The sequence below is a fragment of the Myodes glareolus genome, chromosome 2 (assembly GCF_982192425.1).
Source record: "Myodes glareolus chromosome 2, mMyoGla1.1, whole genome shotgun sequence".
NCBI lineage: Eukaryota > Metazoa > Chordata > Mammalia > Rodentia > Cricetidae > Myodes > Myodes glareolus.
In genome coordinates, this window is record NC_142027.1 from 9775454 (window position 1) to 9797320 (window position 21867).

The 21867-nt window shown below is 41.4% G+C and overlaps 1 protein-coding gene across 1 annotated transcript in view; it reads left to right on the forward strand.

The window, feature by feature from the left end:
- Nucleotides 1–21867, forward strand: part of Paxbp1 (PAX3 and PAX7 binding protein 1) — a 30619-nt gene continuing 8752 nt past the window's right edge. Inside the window, exons 1-13 of the mRNA XM_085685769.2 lie at nucleotides 1–450; nucleotides 1818–1946; nucleotides 7121–7297; nucleotides 8301–8522; nucleotides 8988–9091; nucleotides 9969–10186; nucleotides 10687–10876; nucleotides 14299–14422; nucleotides 17617–17716; nucleotides 17802–17917; nucleotides 19407–19606; nucleotides 20528–20672; nucleotides 21190–21311. Coding sequence (XP_085541895.1) covers nucleotides 105–450; nucleotides 1818–1946; nucleotides 7121–7297; nucleotides 8301–8522; nucleotides 8988–9091; nucleotides 9969–10186; nucleotides 10687–10876; nucleotides 14299–14422; nucleotides 17617–17716; nucleotides 17802–17917; nucleotides 19407–19606; nucleotides 20528–20672; nucleotides 21190–21311 — 2193 coding nt within the window. The 5' untranslated portion in view covers nucleotides 1–104. The remainder of the gene's footprint in view (nucleotides 451–1817; nucleotides 1947–7120; nucleotides 7298–8300; nucleotides 8523–8987; nucleotides 9092–9968; nucleotides 10187–10686; nucleotides 10877–14298; nucleotides 14423–17616; nucleotides 17717–17801; nucleotides 17918–19406; nucleotides 19607–20527; nucleotides 20673–21189; nucleotides 21312–21867) is intronic.

A 21867-nucleotide genomic window follows, 5' to 3' on the forward strand; every position in this document is an offset into this window, starting at 1 on the left:
CCGGCCGGAGCTGCGGCGAGTGCGCGTGCGTCGTCGCGATCTCCGCGCTCTCTAGTCCTCCCGGTCTGCGAGCTGGTGCGGAGACGCGGTGCCGGGCGGCTGGGATGTTCCGAAAGGCCCGGCGGGTGAACGTGCGCAAGCGGAACGACTCGGAGGAGGAGGACCGGGAGCGTGATGAGGAGCAGGAGCCGCCGCCGTTGCTGCCGCCACCGGCCTCGGGCGAAGAGCCGGGCCCCGGCGGTGGCGATCGGGCCCCCGCGGGGGAGTCGCTGCTGGGCCCGGGCCCGCCTCCGCCGCCCACCACTCACGCCCCGGGCCTCGGCTCTGAGACCGGGGGCGGTATCCCCGGCGGCGCGGAGCCCGGCAACGGGCTAAAGCAGCGCAAGAGGCCTCGTGAGAACAAAGAGGTTCCCAGGGCCAGCCTGCTGAGCTTCCAGGACGAGGAGGAAGGTAAGCCCCCGCCAGGCCCTCGTGGGCCCCCGAGCCCGGGCTCGCCCCGCCGCCGCCGCGCCCCTTTCTCCGCCCCCGGCCTTCTGCTCGGCCTGGGGCAGTGTTCCCGCGCTGCCGCCACCCGAGGCGACGCCGGCCAGTGCGTGCCCCTTTCCGGGCTGTCAGATCCGCTCAGCCTCCGTGAGTGCAGGTGAAGAAGGCCCAGTGCTCCCCGGCCCGCCTCCTCCCTGCTTCGCGAGTTTCAGACGCCACGAGCCTCTCGCCGGCCTCCTGCCCCTATTGCTCTGCAGGCCTCTAGACCTGCGGCTGGTTCGCCCCTCGGTTTCGGCATCCTTGATCAAGAAGGTCGAGTTGTTAAAGACGTGGACCAAGCTGGGGCTGGGGACGGAGGTGGAGTCCAGCCCTGATTCCGAGTGACCTTGAGCCAATCAGTCCCCTGTCGTTAGTCTTGGTCTCTGGGTTGAAGTAAATGGGCGGAGCAGATGGCCGCGCTAGCCCTGGCTCTTGGAGCAGAAGAGAAATCAGTCCGCAGGGGGCTTACATTTCTGAGTGTTAATTTTCCCTGCACCCCAATATCATGTTATGAAAAATGAGATGAGTTTTGAGTCATGACTCTGAAATACTTCCGTGTTTTTAGAAAGATGCAATGCTTGTCTTTGGCCTTCCTGCTGTTCTGTTTGAACCGGAGGTGCAGGCCGACTTTGATGGTAAATCTGCGGTTTGGTGAAGTTTTTGTTTTTGACTTGAATTTTCAAATAAAAAGTTAGGAATAAATGACTCAAAATCAGTTTTGCGAAATGGTATACTTAGGCATATTCTTGAAATAACTCGTTGTGATAAGAGCTACTTAGACTCTGGAGAACCTTGTAATTTGGAGTATATTATTTCAGCTTTTTTGATTTAATATTTTAAGGAAACATTCTGAATTTTTCTCTGACTGGGATAGATGAAATAAGCCAAAAATTAACAGATTTTTGTGAAGTTCCTCGGGCTACCCATTAAAGTTTTCAAATTTTCATTTAGTTTCTGGGAGTGATGCCAGTTTTTTGTTTTTGATTTTTTTTTTTTTGAGATGGGGTCTCTTTATAGTTCTGGCTGCCCTGGAACTCACATTGTAGACCATGCTGGCCTTCAACTCAGAGATCTCTCTGCCTCTGCCTCCCCACAGCTGGGATTAAAGGCATGCACCACCAAGATTGGCAGTATCCATTTTGGAGGCTATGATAGATTGAAATAAATTTTAAATGCCTTAGTGATTTTTGCATGTGAAAATGTATTTGGGAGAACTCAAGCGTGTGAAAATATGGGGAAGGGAAAACATTTTCTGAGTTTGTTTGCTTCAGACTTCATTTCATTTCTTTTTTAAGAAAACGAAGAAGTTTTTAAAGTAAAGAAGTCAAGTTACAGCAAAAAGATAGTTAAATTGCTTAAGAAAGAGTACAAAGAAGATCTTGAAAAATCAAAGATCAAGACAGAACTCAGCACAGCAGTTGACAGTAAGTACTGAATAATCGTCTCTTTTCCACAGTGCTTTGCAGTCTGCATGGCGAGTGTGTCCTGCTGCCCAGTGTCTCCGTGAAGTTGCAGTGCTGTTCTGTCTCTGGTTTCACACCCTTTGTTAAGTAGACTATTGGCTCCTGTATCCTTGCTAGTGTAGAGGCTGCTGTATGAAGAAGGGAGAAAGATTTCCCGTGTCAGCCCTAGAGACGGCCTTAACTCAAAGTTCCTGTACTGCTATTTTACAGAGACAACCTTTGAATTCCTTTGGTAGCATTTCCACTGTAGATGTAACTCTGACAGGACTTTCACGAATCCCGTAGGGTAATGTGCAATACCAGCTCTCAGCAGCTATGTCTAACACAAGACCAGGTACTTTGTCCTCTCGACACCCAGTTGGAATCTGCTTTCCCTCACCTTCCCATCCTTTCTTGCTGGAGGCAGACATTCTACCAATAAGCCTGGCCCAAAGCTTAAATAAAATGCTTCAAGCAGTTCTTTTGTATGGTTGTGTGTAGTCATTATAATCTAAGTTACTCTTGTGCAGATGCTTCAGAGAAATCTTTATTCTGTACAATTAGAGGAAGTGTTTCCTATGTTCTCAGCTACAGGTATGCCATGAATAAGAATATGTCAGATGTACAGTGGAGTTGTGGAGACAATGTAATGTAGCATGAATGCAATATTATCCAGCAGAAGTATTAGCAAAGTGAATCGGCTAAAAAATAATTGTCCTATGTTTCGGGAAGGACAGGGAGCTGGGTAGTTAGTGACTAGAGTTCCCCAGCTAGAAGAGAGGATCTGAGTACCAGCAAGGATGGAGAGCAAGTCCATTCGACGAGTAAGTAGTTTGGGGTCTGTGTGTGAAGGCCGCGCTGTTGGCGCATGGCAAAGGGTAACTGAAGTGCAGTAAGGGTGTGGAGCTGTAGTTGGTAGCCACGATACGACACTGTGGTAGCCTGAGAAAGCTTACCAGGCTTCACCTGAGGAGAGACTGAGGCCTGGAACAGTTGGGACTCAGTGGCCAGCTCTGACCCATCCCATAGTGCCGCTAGTAAGTTGACTAAATGATACTACTTTGCCTGGCTCTGGGAAATTGGTAGTGGGTTCAAAGTGGTCGCTGTTGCTGGATGGTGGTGGGGGCTCACACCTTTAATCCCAGCACTTAGGAGACAGAGGCAGGTGGATCTCTAAGTTCGAGGCTAGCCTGGTCTATAGAGTGAGTTCCAGTACAGCCAGGGCTACACAGAGAAACCTTGTCTTAGAAAATCAAAACCAAAAAACAAACAAAAAAGTAGTGGCTGCTGTGGGTGTGGGAGATGTGGCTTATTTGAGAACTATTCCTAGGGAAAATAGGTATACTTTCTGTATGCTTTTGCTGTTAGAAAAAGCACCCAAAATAAAGTGAGAACTGTTGTAGGTTATGTTCTGGTACAGGGAAGGCGGTTGAGGAGAGTATTTTTAGGAGAACTTCCTATTCTCACGTCTTGGAAACTGCTGCATGTTCCCCCGTAGTTGTTGAGAGCCGTCATGTGTGGTGGAGTCGTGCTCAGAGGGTCACAGAGTGGAAAATAAGGAAGGCCTGGCGGTGTGTTTACCACGTACTGTTGGTCTCAGAATTGAAGTAAATATGAAGTTTTTAATGCCATCTTTTGTGATCTTCGGTCTTCTACCCTCTCCAAGTTGTGAAACTTACTCATCGGGGAATTTAGTGTTCTCTTTGGAGGTAGAGTCTGTGCTGGGATGTGTCACATGCTATCACTGCTGTTACTGAGATGACAGTCCTGGAAGCTTTTGTTGACTCGTCATCTAGAACTCTGTTCCTCTAAGTACTTAGGTAGATAAAGATGAATTAACTTCAGACAATGGCAGCATGAACATAAGCCTTGGTTTTATAGTATTCAATGGAGTGTGTTCAGACGGGCTTTCACATTCTCCCGGCCCCAGCTGGCCTCAAACCTACATAGGCAAGGGTAACCTTGAGTTTTGTTCTTCTTGCTTCTCCTTTCAAACATGGGCCACAGTGCCCGGTTCATGCAGTCCTGGGGAGCAAACATAGGGCTTCCTGCACACAAATAATAACTGAGCCCTACCCTCAGCTTCATAGGTGGAGGCCTAAACTATGTTAATTTAGCATTGCTGGGGAGAGAGAATTGCTAAAAGGAAAACATAGCCTCTAACAAAAGTGCTGTCACCGTGCTTTGCCCTTGTAATATTTTCGGTCACAATCTAGTACAGATGAGCTTAGTGGACTCTTGAAATGCACAGAGATTCCCTGAAGACAAATTTTAACTGTGTTGTTTGGAGATGGTATCTACATTAACAAATTTTACTTGTTCAACTTTATTTGCCACTTATTTTTCTGCTCTCCCTACCTGAATTTGTCCATCATAGAACTCAATGTATATACATAAATTTGAAGTGTAGTACTGAAATAAAAAAAATACATAGGTGCATTTACTAAACCAGTTCTCCCCCCCATATATATGCATACACAAAAGCTGTATGTATACTATAAATATAGTACCTTTTAGCTGAGAACCAACTGGGGTTTGTTTCCCCCTGTGCACCCATTAAGATGCCTGTTTTTAAAAAAAGAAAAGGGAAAACCCCTCAGGAAATAGCAAATGTTGATAATACAAAGAAAGTGGAATATTTATGCGCTGTTGGTGAGGAAGGTAAATAACATATATAGTTGATTTGATTTGAAAGTCCTTGGTCAGAATTAATGCTGGGATAGTTGCTGCCAGGAGCTAGACAGAGGAATATGAATAAAGTAGAAGATTAAGGAGTGCCACGTGTAACACCCGCTGAAAAGAAAACCAAGTTCCTGAAGTGGGATTTGTGTGCCCGTATTCATGGTATTCACAACAGAAGCACGTGGAACAGCAATCGTCCGCCGTGTGTGTGTGTGTGTGTGTGTGTGTGTGTGTGTGTGTGTGTGTGTGTGTATACATGCAGTGGGATACTGAAGCTTGGGAAACAAAGTCTGACACAGACTATCATTGAATAAATGTGGGGACAGTATACCAAAGCAACTAATTGCCAATGGATGCAGTGTGATTTCAGTTAAAGACCGAGCCTGCCAGTGGTGGCACACTCCTTTAATCCCAGCACTCTGAAGGTAGAAACAGGCAGATCTCTTGTGAGTTCGAGGCCAGCCTAGTCTACAAGAGCTAGCTATTTCCGGACAACCAGGGCTCTTACACAGAGAACCCTTGTCTAGAACCCCCCCCCCCCCCCAAAAAGTCAAAGACCACTGTTAGAATGAAGGCTTCCAGGGACTAGACTATGCACGTAGACTGGTGTTGACTCTCACACAGGTGTGTATTTTCAGTTTAACAGTATGTGAAGAGTAATGGGAATGAGTATTAGTGATGGTTACAGTGTCGTGAGTGTGCTTAATACTAAACTATTGAAATTTATACACTTTGAAAAGTATTTATACACTTTGAAAAGTATTTTTACACTTTGAAAAATCTTTTAAATTAAAATTATTTGGAATGTATGTGCAATGCATGCCACAAGGTGCATGTGGCGGTCAGAGGATAGCTTTCAGGAAGTCAGTTCTCTCCTTCCATATGAGTGGTGAGGATGAAACTCAGCTCATCAGGATCGAAGGACTCCTTTATCTGCTGAGCTATCTTCATATGGTATTTTCAAGTTCTGTACTATTTACCACAGTAATAAATCACTAAAGTGACACACAAATATTTACACATCCATAGAATCTTACATGATTTGAGTGCATCAGATCTGATTTTAGTCAGAGAAGCCATTGGACTTGGAGGAGAAGGGAATAGACAAATCAGAGCTCAAGTTGGTTCGGTGGATAAAGGGGCTTGTTGCCAAGCGTGGCCAGCCTTAGTTCAGTCCCTAGAAACCCACAGTAGAAGGAAAACATTGACTCCTGCTGGTTGTCCCTGACCTCTGTATGTACACGGTGGAGCCATGTGCCCACACACATAAAAAATGAATATCAAAATAAATTTTTAAATAAAAGGTACTTTATCTAACCATGTAATTGAAGTCTTGGGCCTCAGGCTGCACTTGGGTGAAGTGGCTAACAAGGTCCCGCAGCACACTGAAAACGGCGCGCTTCCAAGTCCGGAAGAGCAAGCTTGCAGAGTAAAGTGGTGCACTGCTCTTTAATCTGTGCCCATTACTCCTGGAATGAGCAGTATCAAGGTCAAAACAATGGGATTTTCTTGATTTTGCCTGGAACAAGTGGTAGAGATTATGTTAGTTCTAAGTATTAGAAACCAGGGCAGTTTATCACAAAGATGAAGCCGTTGTGGGAATGGAGTCTTAAATCAGCCTTCAGATTAGGCTGGAACTGGTAACTCCTGGACTCTGTCCATTCCATAGCTTCCCCCCTGCTTTCCATGTCATTATTCTTAGTGTCAATGTAGTTTCTAATTTGTTTCTGTTTCAATTCTGGGCTTTCGAAACTATCAAGTTTTCTATACTTTGTGGCATAGTCTTTAACATTGAGTTGTGACAGTTGGGTCAGGTTTGTACAGTGTAAGTGTAATTGTCGGGGTCTCTTCTAGACGTAAAAGTCATATTTATACAGTCACTCTTAACCATCAAAGACTTTGTTCTCAACAGAAAACTGTCTTGAATGGGTATTGTGTTCAGGGAGGAACCGGTGTAAAGTGGAAAATGGGATGAAGTGTGAGCAGGCACTGGAGGGAAGGCTCAGCAGCTAAGAGCTCTGACTGCTCTGCAGAGGCCCTGGGTTCAGTTTCTAGCACCTACATGGGGTGGCTGAAAACAGTGTATAACTTCATCTCTAGGGGATTCAAAGCCCCTGGCCTCTGAGGTCTCTTGCACCCATTTGTACATACCCACATCCACACACACACCTGCACATAAGAATAATAAAATTAAATTCTAAAACCATTGCCAGTGAGATTTTAGAGAAAGATACTTACAAATTTTGATAAATTTCTCAAAGAATTAACTAAAATGTATTGTATCCCTGTTTTCTCATATTGTATTACCCTTACCCACACGCCTACTGTGCTAGTTCATATTCATGCCTGAAGTTCTTAAGTACTAGAAATAATGTAAGTTTTAGTGGATTTGAGCTCATGATTTAATAAAAAGTGCCTTGATAGTTTATGAGCTTTTGTTTCCAATAAATTTCAATCTCTTTTTAAAATTTCAGATGAGCAGCCTCTGGACAAAGCGTGCCATGTTAAGGACGCAAACCAAGAAGACGGAGTTCTCGTCGGTGACCATGGTGAGGATGAGATGGACATGGAGAGCGAGAAGGAGGAGGAGAAGCCCAAGGCGGGGGGCGCCTTCTCAAATGCTTTGTCGTCTTTGAATGTTCTTCGTCCAGGTGTGTGTCAGCCCTCAGGATAACTACAGTAGGAGCAGAGTTAAGTAAACGTGTTTCTAATTAGAGCACCTTTTAAAGGCAGGCTCGCTCTTTGTAAATGTAGAAAATAAAACTGAAGTTCTCCAGTTTCTCCAAGTTTATTATTACTTAAAACATACTTTAAAAATTGTGTGTATATATGTGTATCTGTGTATGGGTCTGTTCGTGCTGAGTACAGACAGGCACCTGAGGAGGCCAGAGAGTGGTTGTTAGCCACCTGATGTGGGCACAGGACCCAAACTGGGGCTTCTGGCGAGCAGCCATCTCTCCAGCCCCTCCTCAAGGGCAACAAATGCCTGAAACTTTTTTTTTCTCAGTTGGTTTCTTTTCCACCCCTCCATCAGAAAAGACTAACTCTTTTTATAACTTCTACAAAAGATATAACTAATTGCTATTACTTTAATAAATTGCAAAAATTTTGGAAATATAGAAAAAGACAAGATGTCCTGAGTAAATTGGGACCTTGGGGGAGGACTGAAGCGGGGAGGGGAGCAGAGAAAAATGTAGTGCTCATAAAAATCAGTTAAAAAAAAAAACTTAAAAGGCCAAGAGGAGGTACAAAAGATTCTTTTATTACAAAGTCTTTTTCCCTCAAAGAAGTATGATTTCCCTTTATATCAAAATAAAAAAAATCCAGTTTTTTTTAATTTTGGAAATAATTTGCAAATCTGTACACTAGCTAATCAGTTTTTAAATTAGTGCTTTAAGCAGTCAAATGTAAATTGTGACGAATACCACTTGAGTTTATAAACTAAGATCCTCTGGGGCCTGGGGAAACTGACTGAGCCCGTTCACTATCTCATCAGTCGGACTGCATGTAGGCTTTAGGAAGAGGCACCAGGAGCAGTCAGAGTTAGTCTTTGTGCTGACAAGACTGACTTGGGTTTACTCTTTCTCTTTTTAAGAAAATAAGCTTCCTACCCAGGTACTGCTGTGTTTTACGTTTCTTGACCTTTGTTTCCAGGAGAAATTCCAGATGCAGCTTTCATACATGCTGCAAGAAAAAAGCGCCAGATGGCCCGGGAACTGGGAGATTTCACTCCTCATGATAATGAGCCTGGTAAAGGCCGCCTTGTCCGAGAGGATGAGAACGATGCCAGCGATGATGAGGATGATGACGAGAAACGCCGGATAGTTTTTTCTGTGAAAGAAAAGTCACAGAGACAGAAGATTGCCGAAGAAATAGGTAACTTGAAGAAATCTGATAGCAAGCGCTGCTTTGCCTTTAAACCTGGCGAGACTGTCACAGTTGCGTTTTAGCTTTCCTTGCCTTAGAGGATTGTTCTTGCTCGAGAATAAGTATGTTCTGTAGCTTATAATTTTTCAGCATTTCTTGGGTAACCAGTATTGTCTTAAGTGCTCGTCTGTAAATTTATATAATTCTTTTAAGTATTATTAAGCCGTTGGTTTTGTGCTTCCCTTTGTAGAGTTGCTGTTGAGTTTAAGAAACCAAAGATTGTAAGCATAACATTAAATACTGCTTTCCCTTTAAAGAAAGGTACCGTCATTGAAACAGACAGGGTCAGAAGTGTCAGATCAAAATGGATGTGTTAGCAAGATTAGCACTTGTGCTGAGTTCTTGTGAACGGGATAGGGATAGGATCTTTTCCTTCTTGCTGTTGGATGTTAATATCTTTTGTTACGGTTGCAGGTATTGAGGGGAGTGACGATGATGCTTTAGTAACTGGAGAACAAGACGAAGAGCTCAGCCGGTGGGAGCAGGAGCAGATTAGAAAAGGAATTAATATTCCTCAGGTAAGAAAACCTAGATTTTGAAAATGAAAAGGGAAGTAGATGGGAGGGTTTTGTTACTGTCGTTAAAGTGCAGTCAGTGAGCCTTTGCCACTATTTCAAATACATGGCGTGTCTTATGTATTCACACAACGCCGTTAGAATAAACTGCTTTAAATTCTCCCTTTGTATTAAGAATGGTGAACAAATGTCCAGTTTCTCTAACTGGTCCTCAGCAGCAGCATCTGGAAGCCCATTACAAAGGCAGTCTAGAGTCGAAAGGTGGGGATTGGGCCTGGCACTCATTTAGTAAGTTGTGACCAAAGTTTGAGAACGCTGCCTTGATCCAAATGTTGGGGTTTTTGTTGCTGTTGCTGCTGTTTTAATTCCAAAGACAGTTTTCCAGGTATGCAAACTAATGAGATGATTAAACATATTTTCCAAAGTAGTTCCAGTCACGTGTTCTGTAGCAGCATGGAGAGAGTTGCGTAGTGTGAGTGTTTTTAGTGGTAGTGTGGGGAGTGTTGAGAGCAGAGTATAGGGAAAGCCTTGGGCTAGTTGCAAGAGGCTTAATTGTAAACTCTGATTGCCTGTTTATTTTCTGAGCACAGACAGGCCACTTATCCTGATAAAATATTACCTGGATCATTCCATCTTTAAATTCTGGGAATATATTTTTCTGAAAATCGTTAGAAATAAAACCAGTGATTTTTATTAAAAACTAAGAATTTATACAACTCTGTATTCATTTGATTTTGAAGAATTCTACATTTACTTATTTTAATTTCTATTTGGGAACTGGGTATAACTTTTGCTTTTATTTTCCTTTTTTGGTTTTATTATAATGCTACAGACATTTTATATTTTAAGTTTAGTTGTGAGTTTTCTCCTTTCTTTTCAGGTTCAAGCAAGTCAGCCCACTGAAGTGAATATGTACTACCAGAACACTTACCAGACAATGCCTTACGGTGCATCCTATGGCATACCTTATAGTTACACAGCCTATGGATCATCAGATGCCAAGTCTCAAAAAACAGATAACACAGTCCCTTTCAAAACTCCCAGTAATGAGATGGCTCCCGTTACTATTGATTTGGTAAAGAAACAGCTTAAAGACAGGTAGGGCAGATCAACTTTTTAAAGACCTGTCCACTTGCTTTCTGGTCCCTCAGGCAACTTGTAGTCTGGGGTAGCCGACGCAGAGTGCCGGCAGAGAAGACCCTGGCCCACCTTCCAAAGCTGACAGAAGATGACTTCATGCTCTGCTCTGCTGCCCTCCTGGATTACTCCTGTGGAAGCCGCAAAGTTGTTAAAATGCCACTCCATGAGCTTGTTGAAGACAGTGCTGATTGCACCTCTTGGACTCTGGAAGTGTAGTCAAGAGATGGGGGGAGACACAGAGCAGGATACTTTGGGTAGCCCTCCAAAGAAGGATTTGAAGTCTGTAAACTGCCTTTTTAAATTTATTTTTTACAAGAAAAGCAGTACAGACGAAACCATTCCAAATATTTTTTTCTGTTCTAATAGTGGAACTAACATGCATTATAATATTGCAAGAGTCCCGAAAACAGTGAGGTCTAGATGTAAATGTGTTATATTTATCCTTTTGTGTTCTTAAGGTTGGACTCCATGAAAGAATTACACAAAACCAATCGACAGCAGCATGAGAAACACCTGCAAAGCCGAGTGGACTCCACCAGGGCTATTGAGAGATTAGAAGGGTCTTCTGGGGGTATTGGTGAACGGTATAAATTTTTGCAAGAAATGCGAGGGTATGTCCAAGACTTGCTTGAGTGTTTCAGTGAAAAGGTAAGAATGCAAAATTACTAATCTCTTTGAATAAGACAAAAATAGGGAAGCCTAAGTAGCTTTTATTAGAGCATCTTGTAATTCTCAGAATAATGTGCTCACTCAGCCTTAGAAGTGTTTCATTTTTACTCCATTGGTTAAGGGCAACACAGTGCCTTGTACCAATATGTTAGATTATTGCTGGCCTGCAACGAATTGGTAGAATAAAAGGAGAATTCACCTAACAGTTCTTTGTTTTGGGTTCAGGCCTAAGTTATTTTTATTTTTTCTGTGATTGTAAACATTTGTAATTATTAGTAGTACATTACATGACAAGTTTAGTTTTGCATTTTTATACTAGATATTTTGGTGCTGTTTCTGCTAGTAATTTTCATCTAACCAAACCAATGCTTCATTCATTCCAGAAGCCATTCATTATCATAAGTTTTTATTCATTGAACATTGCTCATTTCTTCTGGATTCATTGCTTTAGCATGACAATTGATGCAATCTTTTGAATACACTTAAATAATGCATATCTAACTTCCCAAGTAAGTTCCTGTTCGTTTGTTCGTTTGTTTTTGAGATAAGTGTACTCCACACACGTCGTGTGGGCATGTGCAACAATAATTTAGAGGTTTTAAAGGGGGGAGGAAGAGTGGTAGCTCAGCGCCCTATGAACTGGAAGGAGGGAATCAACTCCATAGAGTCGTCCTCTCGCCTCCACACACACCGGCAAAGCATCCACATACGTCATGCATGCATACACAATAATAAAATTAATGCAAAAAATAGGGGTCTGGCTTGATGGATTGATTTATAATCATTCAAGCATTTCACCTTATCTTTGAAAAATATTAAATTCATGATCCTTAAATATTCTTTTTCAGAATCTCAGATAGGAAGGCACATTTTTCTTTATTGCTGATTAGATTTTCTCTAGGATCTCTAAGTATAAAGTATAGTTGGATGATTTTGTAAAATGTTTGCTCCACTACACAATAAACCAAGGGCTTTCAAAAGAGTAGTTAGACTTGTCTCTCTGGTGGATCTTACTGGTTCAGTTATGTGCATCAGGTCTGGGATGGTAGCATTCATCATGTCTTCTGTGGCACTTAGTTTGGTTTGCTGCAGTTTTGGAGAAGCACCTGCAGTATGATATTCCTTGTGGCAGGTCAGTTGTTTGGGGCCAGGCAGAAAGCACGAGCTCAGCTGTTTGCTCAGCAGGGATTGGGACAAGACTGGAAGTGGGACCTACATGCCAGAGCCAGCTAGAATAAGGACCGTTGCCTGAAACAATGCTGTGTGTGGGAGTCGTCTCTGCGACCTAAAACAGTGCTGTGAGGGGGTGGGGGGGTGTTGGTCTCTGGGACCTGCTCCTTATACTGTCTTGACTTTTGCTTCAGAGAACTTACACTTAGGCACTCAATTGCAAGCATAATGCTAACAATACGTAAAGTTAGATTATCATTCCTGGGTTAAGAAAAATTGGTAGGACATAGTGTCTGTTGCTCATTTATTAGTGTGTTTCCTCTCCTTGATTGCCATGGTTGCCATGTTCCTGGAGAAGTTGACTTAGTGCTAGGTGGCCATAGACTAACTTCAGTATTTTTGTAGCAGATCTGAAGCCTCGCATAGTGAATGTTTTCAGTAAAAGGAGCAGGTAGTCCGTACTTCAGAGACACCTACTACTTCCCTTTATTTTCACATCTTCACGTGCATTGGCTTCTGAATGAAATGCCGTCAGTTGTCATCCTTAGAATATTTGAAAATTCAAATTTAAAAATGGGGATAATTGGCTAGATATGAATGTGTGTTTAGTTATGTTGCATAAATATTCTTTCAGAGTAAGTTAAGCATTTCTTTTGTTCCTCTTTATAAAAGTCAGAGTGATTTTTAAACTTAGGTTATCTGCAAATCATTCTAACGTCCATACTTTAGCTTCCCCTCCAGTCGTCTTGTTGTGTTTTTCTCCTTAAATTTGCTTCTATATATAGTAATAATGATGACTTTTAGTTTGGAGAGGATAAAGAAATTGTGCAAACTCTTGAGCTAAGTCGATATTGTAAACTCTTTATGATGCCAGCGCAGGCTTGAGCTCTCCCAGTGGGAATGTCTTTAGTCCGACATGCCTGTGAAAAGGAGGTTGTATGAGTATAAATGAGAAGTCACAATGGTATGGCAGTGATTGGGGCATAATGTTTTAGGTTAGATAGTGACTTTAAACTACAGAACACTCATTGCCATTGCTGCCTCTAGTGTGGCATATTAGAGAACAAAGTGCCTCCATCAGTTTGACCTCTCTGTGAACATTTGCCACTTGCACAACAGGGTCATGCAAGAGTATAAAACTACTGTATTACAGACATCTTTGTATCCCACCCACCTTTTTTATTTACCATGTACAGTCTGTTTAGTTCAGGAAGATGCTTGGTGCCAGTGTTCCCAAACTCTATAGTGCGTTTTTCAATTGTACCAACCACCAGGAACTAGAATTTCTGGTTTGTTTGGTATGTGTGGTAGTCTTTAGTATTTTGTGAAAGTTTCAGGGCATTTGGTTGTTTTATAACGTATTTATAAAGAAAGATGTTCTGGCTTTTTAAATTTTAGATGCTATGTTCTGTAAGTCTGTTTCCATTTTTTTAAAATAAATTAGCTAAGTATTAGGCTGGAAAATTCTGTTGACTTTGAAAACTGGTAATTTGTGAAGATTTATTACAAAATAAATAAAACTTAAAACATTTGCTAGGAAGAGAGACATTTCAGAGTTTGATTTCAGACTGGTTAGTTATAGCTAGAAATTTTATTTACCTCTTTAGTTTGGTTTTAGGATGTACAGTAAAGCTGCAAACTAGCGTGATGTCATAGTGTCCTTGGTTTATGTAAGGAAATGGTAGATAAAGTCGTTGTAGCAGGTTTTGGCACAACAGAACAATCCTTTAAGCCAGAAAGTTTACCAAATGTGGTATGTGCCTGTAATGGCAGCATTCAGGAGGATAAAACAGGAGGGTGCTTGGGCCCATACTGAGTTCTAAACCAGCTGAAACTACATAGACTTCATCTTCAAAAATAAAAATAGAAAAAGAAACCTACAAAATTGCTATCTATGTAGTTCTTGTTGCTGGAAAACAAAATGTAAACTTAGAAGACTCCTAAATACACACATTTTCTCTGAAGATGAAGCACCCAAAGCTTTTCCTTATTCTGTTAACAGAAACGTTCCATTTCTTGAGTTCCCTTGCTGTGGTGACCGGGCACTGGACGTGTAGTTGTAAGAAGCGGTGCTCCCTCACTCAGTGCTGTGTTGTGCTGCGCTGCTCTTGGTGGGACTGATGCTTGTTTTGTCCATAGAGTACTTTTTCAGAAACCGGAAATAGCATGGAACCCTCAGATGAGTAACAGCCGAGGAGTTTGGTGTTACGGAGTGTGTTGTATTTTTACAGGTGCCACTGATTAATGAACTTGAATCAGCAATACATCAGCTGTACAAACAGCGAGCTTCCCGCCTTGTCCAAAGACGACAAGATGATATTAAAGATGAATCTTCGGAGTTTTCAAGCCATTCAAGTCAGTCCATCTTGAAGGTTTTTATTTTTCATTAAACAACCTTGTTTACTTAGTGCAGCCTAATTGAAAATTAGACCGTTTTCTTTTAAAGGGCTTCCTTGTCCATCAGTTAGGTAGATCAAAAGTTGTAACACATGGACTTGGATTATGTTTAAGAATCTGTATGACCTAACCAAGGAGCTGAAAAATGTACTAATATTCTCTCAGTCTATTCTTTCCTGGATGTTCTTTTCGGTCACCTGTAGAGCATAGCAAATACATAATCAGTATTTGTCTTAAACCACTGTCTCTTTGCCCTAATGAACAGCCCACCCCACCTCTAATTTCATTCTGCTCTTAACACTGATAAAAATGCTGGTTTTGATCACAGTAAGATGCTGAATTTAGGGACTTGGGAGTTCTGGGAGGAAGAGGAATGAGGAGGCTGTTGTGCGGCATGTGATAGCTTTAGGAGTAGAGGAGTAGGTGCTGGCCCTCTGGGTAAAGCAAACACTTTTGTATTTCTTTTTAAATGTGCTTTGTTTCTAGTTTGCTGCATATACGTATTGTATATTTTCCTATTTTAGTCAGCTAATGTCTACAATTCTACATTTTGGAAAATGTAGAAATTTAATTGCATTATGTATGACATGAATTACGAAAAAACCCAATTAATTGAAAACTTTAAAAAATTCCTATAGGTGAGATTCTTTAGCCAGATGCCCTGGAAAACGTTTTAATTCCGTTTTCCTCATTGCACTCCATATTCTTGGGTAGTCTGCTGGGACCTTCCCTGGTGTGGGTTCCTCGTGGTTTCTCTGTGCTAGCAAGTCTCTGTGTGCTACTTGACGTGCTCATTTAAAATGCAGGTCTTCTGGTTCTGTACCTGGAGATCCTTCCAGGTTCTTCCTGTCCAGAGATCTGCATGTTAAACAGCTGCTCTGAATGATTCATAAAAGAGCCTAGTGCTGTTTTTAGAACAATACACAGCCCATCCTCCCAGTCAGGCACTGGCTGCATGGGGAGCATCCTCCTGTGTGTCTGATGGGTGCTGGAGAGGCATAGAGAGCTCTAAGCTATAGTGGTTTTCAGATCTGACCCATGCAGATTCAGCTGCAACCCATTTGAATGGCTTTGGCCTAGTTTTGCTGTAAAAATTTAAATTACATCATTGACATTGGGCACCTAAATGACTAATGCGTCCCTCCCAGATTATTTTGATCCAGAGAGCCAGATTTCGGGGGCAGATTACAGGTAACCATTGTACATCTAAAGGAAATAATTTCCTCTAAGTTTATAGTGTGAACTATATATCATGTTCACTATCCTTGCTGTTTGTAATCTATTCTTCATACTACGAGGCTATTTGAAGTGAGTTCTATGATGCATGCTAATTAGACTGAAAAATGGAAAGTATTGCAAGGCAATGGAAAAGTAAAAGAAAAATCACTATTTTTGAGGGATATAATTGACAGATTTAAGGAAAATTACACGAGATATTAAGGAATCAATTCATTACCCATTTTAAAAAGAACAATATCAGGTTTATCTGTTTAGATTATAAGATCTTATCTGCAGTTACTTTATATAGTTTTGACAGAAATGAAGGAAGCCAAATCTTGAGTCTTTGGTTTCTCACCTAACCTGTAAGCTCTAGAGCGTATACCCCAGTGTCAGCTATTTTGAAGGAAGAATAAAAAACTCAGTTTGGAAAAGTCAACTGTTATAGTGAACTCTAGGATAGTTTGGAGATTTTATACAGAGCAGAATTTAGGGTTTCTTTTTTCATTGCTCATTTCAGTAGCAAAAATCTCCGTGGACAATCTGCATGAGCTTTAGATGATGCCATTCATTGTGTGTGTGTCTGTCTGCCCACCAATCCCTTGTTTTGTTTTGTTCTTCAATAACTATTCTGTATTTTCCAGAATTTCTTAAGTAGAAGTGAGGGAATTGCAGAAGACATTTTCCTTTCACCTCGTACTCTAAGCAAGTTTGTAGAGCCACTGACAAAGGACTGTCACTGTAGGAGTGACCTAGTGGAAGTCCTCTTAATTCTCACATAATGCACAGAGCTTCCACTTTGGCTTTGCTTTTGTAAAAAAGATTTGTTACTGTGTTTTAAATTATGTGGATTTGTGTGTGTGTGTGTGTGTGTGTGCGCGCGTGAATGCACTGAGTGCAGGTTCCCTTGGAGGTCAGAAACAGAACCCTATAGCTAAAGTTAGCAGGCTGTGGGTACTGAAACCCAAACTTGGGTCCTCTGCAAGAGCAATGTGCACTCTTGATTGCTCAGCCATCTTTTCCTCTCCACTCTTTCTATGTGAATAGGCACTACTGCCAGAAAGGCCAATGCTAGTAATGGACCAAAGAGACTGAGGAAACAGACATACTGTTTCAGTAGGGAACCTCAAAGCTAATTTATAGCTTCTGGGAGATAATCTATAGGGTGTCCCTCTTTTTAGATGTGGTGCTGGGGGTTGAATAGTGTTGCTACCTGCAGGCAAGCTGTCTACCAGCTGCTGTGTCCTTGGCCTAGGTAACAAAGGGTGGGTGCTGTGAAGGAAGGAACAGCCACTGTTTTGAAACTGGGATGATAACACTGGGACATAGATGTCCCAGGAGAGGGTTGGAAGCTAAAGGTAGGATGCTGCCATGGAGTTCTCGGGCTGGCCTATTTCTAAGAGGAATTACAAAGTGGCAAGGATTGCATGGTGTGAAAAGAGCACTGAGTGCGGCGTGTGCCTGCTCGAGTGCCAGTCTACGAGCAGTGTTAGCATCCGTGGGCTAAGACAGCATACATAAGTTAGTAAACCCCTGACTGCGAAGCGCTCACGTCCTTCTGCTGTTTCTCTGCTGTCATTGTCATCATTCAGTACCTTTCTTAAAAATACCATTTTTTTCTTTGCATGAAGAATATAATTTTTTGTTTGTTCATTGTAATAGGATAAGGTAGTCCTGTTATTTAGACAGAAATAGCGAGTTAGCCCAGCAATCATTGTTTTAATTCTTCTACTTTTTCTCATGGAAACTCAATAATTCCAAGATTTGTTCTATACTAAAAACCTATCTAGTTCTATATTTAAAACCTATCTAGTCATTGCAGAATCTTGCTGTTGGGATTAGCAAGCAGTCTTATAATGGCTTGATCTGTGCAAATTCTTTCCTCATGATTGTTGAAGGAAGACTGTTAATTTTAGCTGTTTGTTGTTTTCCAGATAAAGCTTTGATGGCACCAAACCTTGATTCCTTTGGCCGCGATCGGGCACTGTATCAAGAACATGCAAAACGTCGGATTGCAGAGCGGGAGGCCAGGAGGTGATTTTGAAAATACTTACTGTGCGTTGTTAGGAAAGCTGGAATTGTTTTTAATCTAATTCAGAAATCAATGTTTGTTATCTAGGACTCGCCGTAGGCAAGCCAGAGAGCAAACCGGTAAGATGGCAGATCACCTTGAAGGCCTTTCCAGCGATGATGAGGAGACGTCCACAGACATTACTAATTTCAACCTGGAGAAAGGTTAGCCTTGTGTTCTCAAATGGGACTCATCAAATTGTTCTCTACTTGGTTGTGCTTTAAGTTTTTTTTTCTTTTTACTGAAATTTTATATATATTTTTTTAATTTTTATGATTTATTTATCTTTTATGTGCATTGGTGTGAAGGTGTCAGATCCCCTGGAACTGGATTTTCAGACAGTTGTGAGCTGCCATGTGGGTGCTGGGAATGAACCAGGGTCCTCTGGAAGAGCAGTCAGTGCTCTTAACCACTGAGCCATTTCTCTAGCCCTGAAATTTTTTTTTAAAAAAGATACACTTCTTAGTTTTGTGTATGTCTGCTTTCCACCATGGGCTCGTGGAGGCCAGGGAAACTTGAAAGAATTGGTTCTCTCCTTCACTGTGTGAGTCTCCAGGGATCAGACTCAGGATACCAGGCTTGGTGGTCCCCTGAGCCATCGTGATAGCCTTTATGGGTTTTAATCATGAAATGAACAAAATTTTTGTGTCTTTTATAATAAGCGAGGTGCTGTTTTATATCCATTTGACAGTGTTGGAGGATTTAATTAATATTTGTATATAAACCATGTGTTGGAGCCAGTGGTGCGGCCTAGTGAAGCTGTCTACTTTGAAAGTTAAAGCTGGAGAGTGATGTGTTGTTTCAACCAAAAGTAGGGGTTGGTACAGCTGTATGCTAGGCATTTCTAAGTGTTTCCTAAGTAAATTTCTTTCCCACCATTGGCTGTAGTCATTTGGAATTATAGTGACTATGGGCTATTAGAGAACCTTATTAACTGGGACTCCCCTCCCGCCCCCTGCCATTGAAGTAGAACTTAAGGTCTCACACTGCGAGGCAAACAATCTATCACCCAGCTGTAGTCTCAGCCTTTAAAAATATATTGGGAGACAGTCTTTCTAAGTTACCCTGACTGGTCTTGAGCTTGTGATCCTCTTGCCTCGGCCTCTTAGTGTTACTAGGCTCGGTTTCTCTGACTTGTAGTTTTTGAAACAGGGCTTCATAGCCCAGGCTAGCGTTAACTCATTTTGTGCCCATGCTGAGTTTCTGCTCATTACCTAGTCAGAAATGTTATTGAACTCTTGGTCTTCCTGCTTCCGCTTCCTAAATGCTGGGATTGCAGGTGTGCATCAGCACAGCTAGCTTGATTTGTGAAACATTTGAAAGGGTGATGATAGTCAGCATTGGTCCATCATCCAGATTGAAGATGCTGACATTTGATTGCTTTGCTATTTCTGTGTTTCCTTGTATGTCATTGCTTCTTTGGAAATGGCTCACTATAAACATGAGATTCTTTCCGCAAAGAATTGGAAACATGTTTCAGTTCTCCTGTCTGTATTTGGGTTCCGAGAATTGCCCCAGATACCAGGGCTTGGGAACAAGCTCTGTACTGTTGACCTCCCTCAACAGTGAAAACAGTACACTCCTGTGTGCTGTGAACACTTAAGTGGTATCCTGCTGCTTTCAAACTTTCTATTATTATTGCTATTATTCTAGATCGCATTTTGAAAGAATCCAGCAAAGTTTTTGAAGATGTCCTTGAGAGTTTCTATTCAATTGACTGCATTAAAGCACAGTTTGAAGCATGGCGTTCAAAATACTACACGTCCTATAAGGATGCTTACATTGGTCTCTGTTTGCCAAAATTGTTCAATCCTCTCATCAGACTGCAGCTCCTCACTTGGACTCCTCTTGAGGTGGGTGGTTTCTAACACTCGAAAAGCAATGTAACCTAAGATTTGGGTTACTTTTGCCTGAAAAGCTAGAGAGGGAAATAGACTGTATCTGAGGTTAATCTGTTTTTAAATAAAGTCTTTTTAATCACTCTTCCAAAACCTTTTTTTGTGGTGTCAGTTTATATAAAATTTTATTCTTAGCAAAAATTTACACTGGGTTATGAGCATGTCTTTTTATCCTAGGAGAACTTGGACCCTGTTGGGAAAGTACAATAGGACAGTTGTAAAATGAGGACTTGAGCTAAGTGATTATGAAAAGTAAAAGGTAAAATAGACTGCTAGGTGTGAAGGTGGAGTCAGGAGAGCCTGTTGTCCTGCTCTCAGGGAGATGAGAAAAACTGTTTTGCCCCTGGTTGTAGCTGTTATGATTGGGTCTTTCCAAGTTACTGACATAGTGACTTAAAAATAAAGAAAGGGGGGCTTTCAATGAAGTCTCTTAACAGCCTAAAGGAATGTGAGTTCCCGGAAAGTGCCCGATCTAGTGGAATTTGACCCTGTGCATGTGTGTTTCAGTAGACCGCAGAGGCTTAAGGCTGTGTGGATTGGAAGGACTTTTTAATTTAGCTTCTTCCTGTAGTCACAGCTTTTAACTTTCTTGGACTTCTTGAACACCTTTTGCTTTCCCAACTTCACAGAACTGCTGTGTCCCATGTAGGACCCAGCCCTCTGCATGTGCTGTCCTGAACTAGCGGTTTGCTTCATCTGCATCTTTTCTTTAATGATCATGGTCCTGTGCCCTTCTGCCTAATCTGTAAATAGTATTTCAAATATTTTTTGTATGTTTTGCTTGCTTGTTACAGCTGAAGGGTAACTCTAACGTGACTGAAAGTAGAAGTAGAAATTGTTTTAAATGTTTGAAAAATCTTTTTTTATGTGTTTTAGGCAAAATGCTGTGACTTTGAATATATGCTGTGGTTTGAGTCTCTGCTCTTCTATGGTTGTGAAGAACGAGAACAAGAGAAGGACGATGTTGATGTTGCTCTGTTGCCCACCATTGTGGAGAAGGTGATTCTTCCCAAGCTGACAGGTAGATACCAGGAGGGACCTCGTTGTACTAGGTTTCTCAGACAAACTTCGAGTTGTGTGTCCAGTGACCATTTCATCGTAAACGTTACACAATCGATGTTAGGTTTCAGTTAACTGACTGGCCCAGGGATTTTTAACGATAAAAAATTCTTAGTCTGAGGTTTGAAGACCATTTTGAGAGCAATAGTTGATCAATAGGTTGGTTCCAGAGACTCAAGATTGCTTGATACTGAACTGAACATTTTGGAGGAGTCATATACATTTGTTTTGTTCATATTCTTGGAAGGTGAGAAATCACTGTTACAGAAACCTGTATAACTGTCGAGAGATTTGCAGGTGGAGCTGTAAGTTTTAAAATTATTTAACAAAATTAAAAATAAAATTGGAGTTTAATTAGAAATTTTGGTTGTCTGGGATACGAGAGAGCACAAAAGTAAATGATGGCATTTATGACCCTTTAAAGGACTGTCTGATGTTAAGGCAGGCTGCAGTTTAACATCCGTCTCCTTTCCCTGCAGTGATCGCTGAAAACATGTGGGATCCTTTTTCTACAACACAGACTTCAAGAATGGTTGGAATCACACTAAAATTGATAAATGGCTATCCTTCAGTAGTCAATGCAGAAAATAAAAACACACAGGTACTTTACTTCCTATGCTTGGGAAAGGTTTTATTTTTTGTTTTGTTTTGTTTTGTTTTTTTATTTTTCTTTTGAAAATGGACCAGAGTTTAAGAGAATGAATGGTTATTCGGAATCAAACAGGAATCTGGATTCTCCCAGTTGGGTAATCCGGGCTGTTAAAGCCTGGAATATATACAACTAAGCTGCTAGTTTTCAGTTGTACAAATCTCTATGGAAGAAAGATACAATTAGTCTATCCCCAGCACAGCCCACTTCCAGTTCCACCGGTCAGGCATTCCTGTAAAAACTGTACTGTGGAGAAGAATTGAAAGTAATACCACTAGATTAGTCCATGATTGATGATTGAAACTTAAATCGTATAAACAGAATGGCCTGATACTCTTACATGTAAAATTTCTCTCACTGAGCTGTCTGGAAAAGACTTTCATCATTGTTGAATTTTGACTAACCTCATTTTGAAAATGATCTATGTTGATTTTTAAATCTTTATATAGATTTGGAGTTTAAAAATTTGTAAATACCTTTATTGATTAGTAATTTTGTTGAGAGGTTG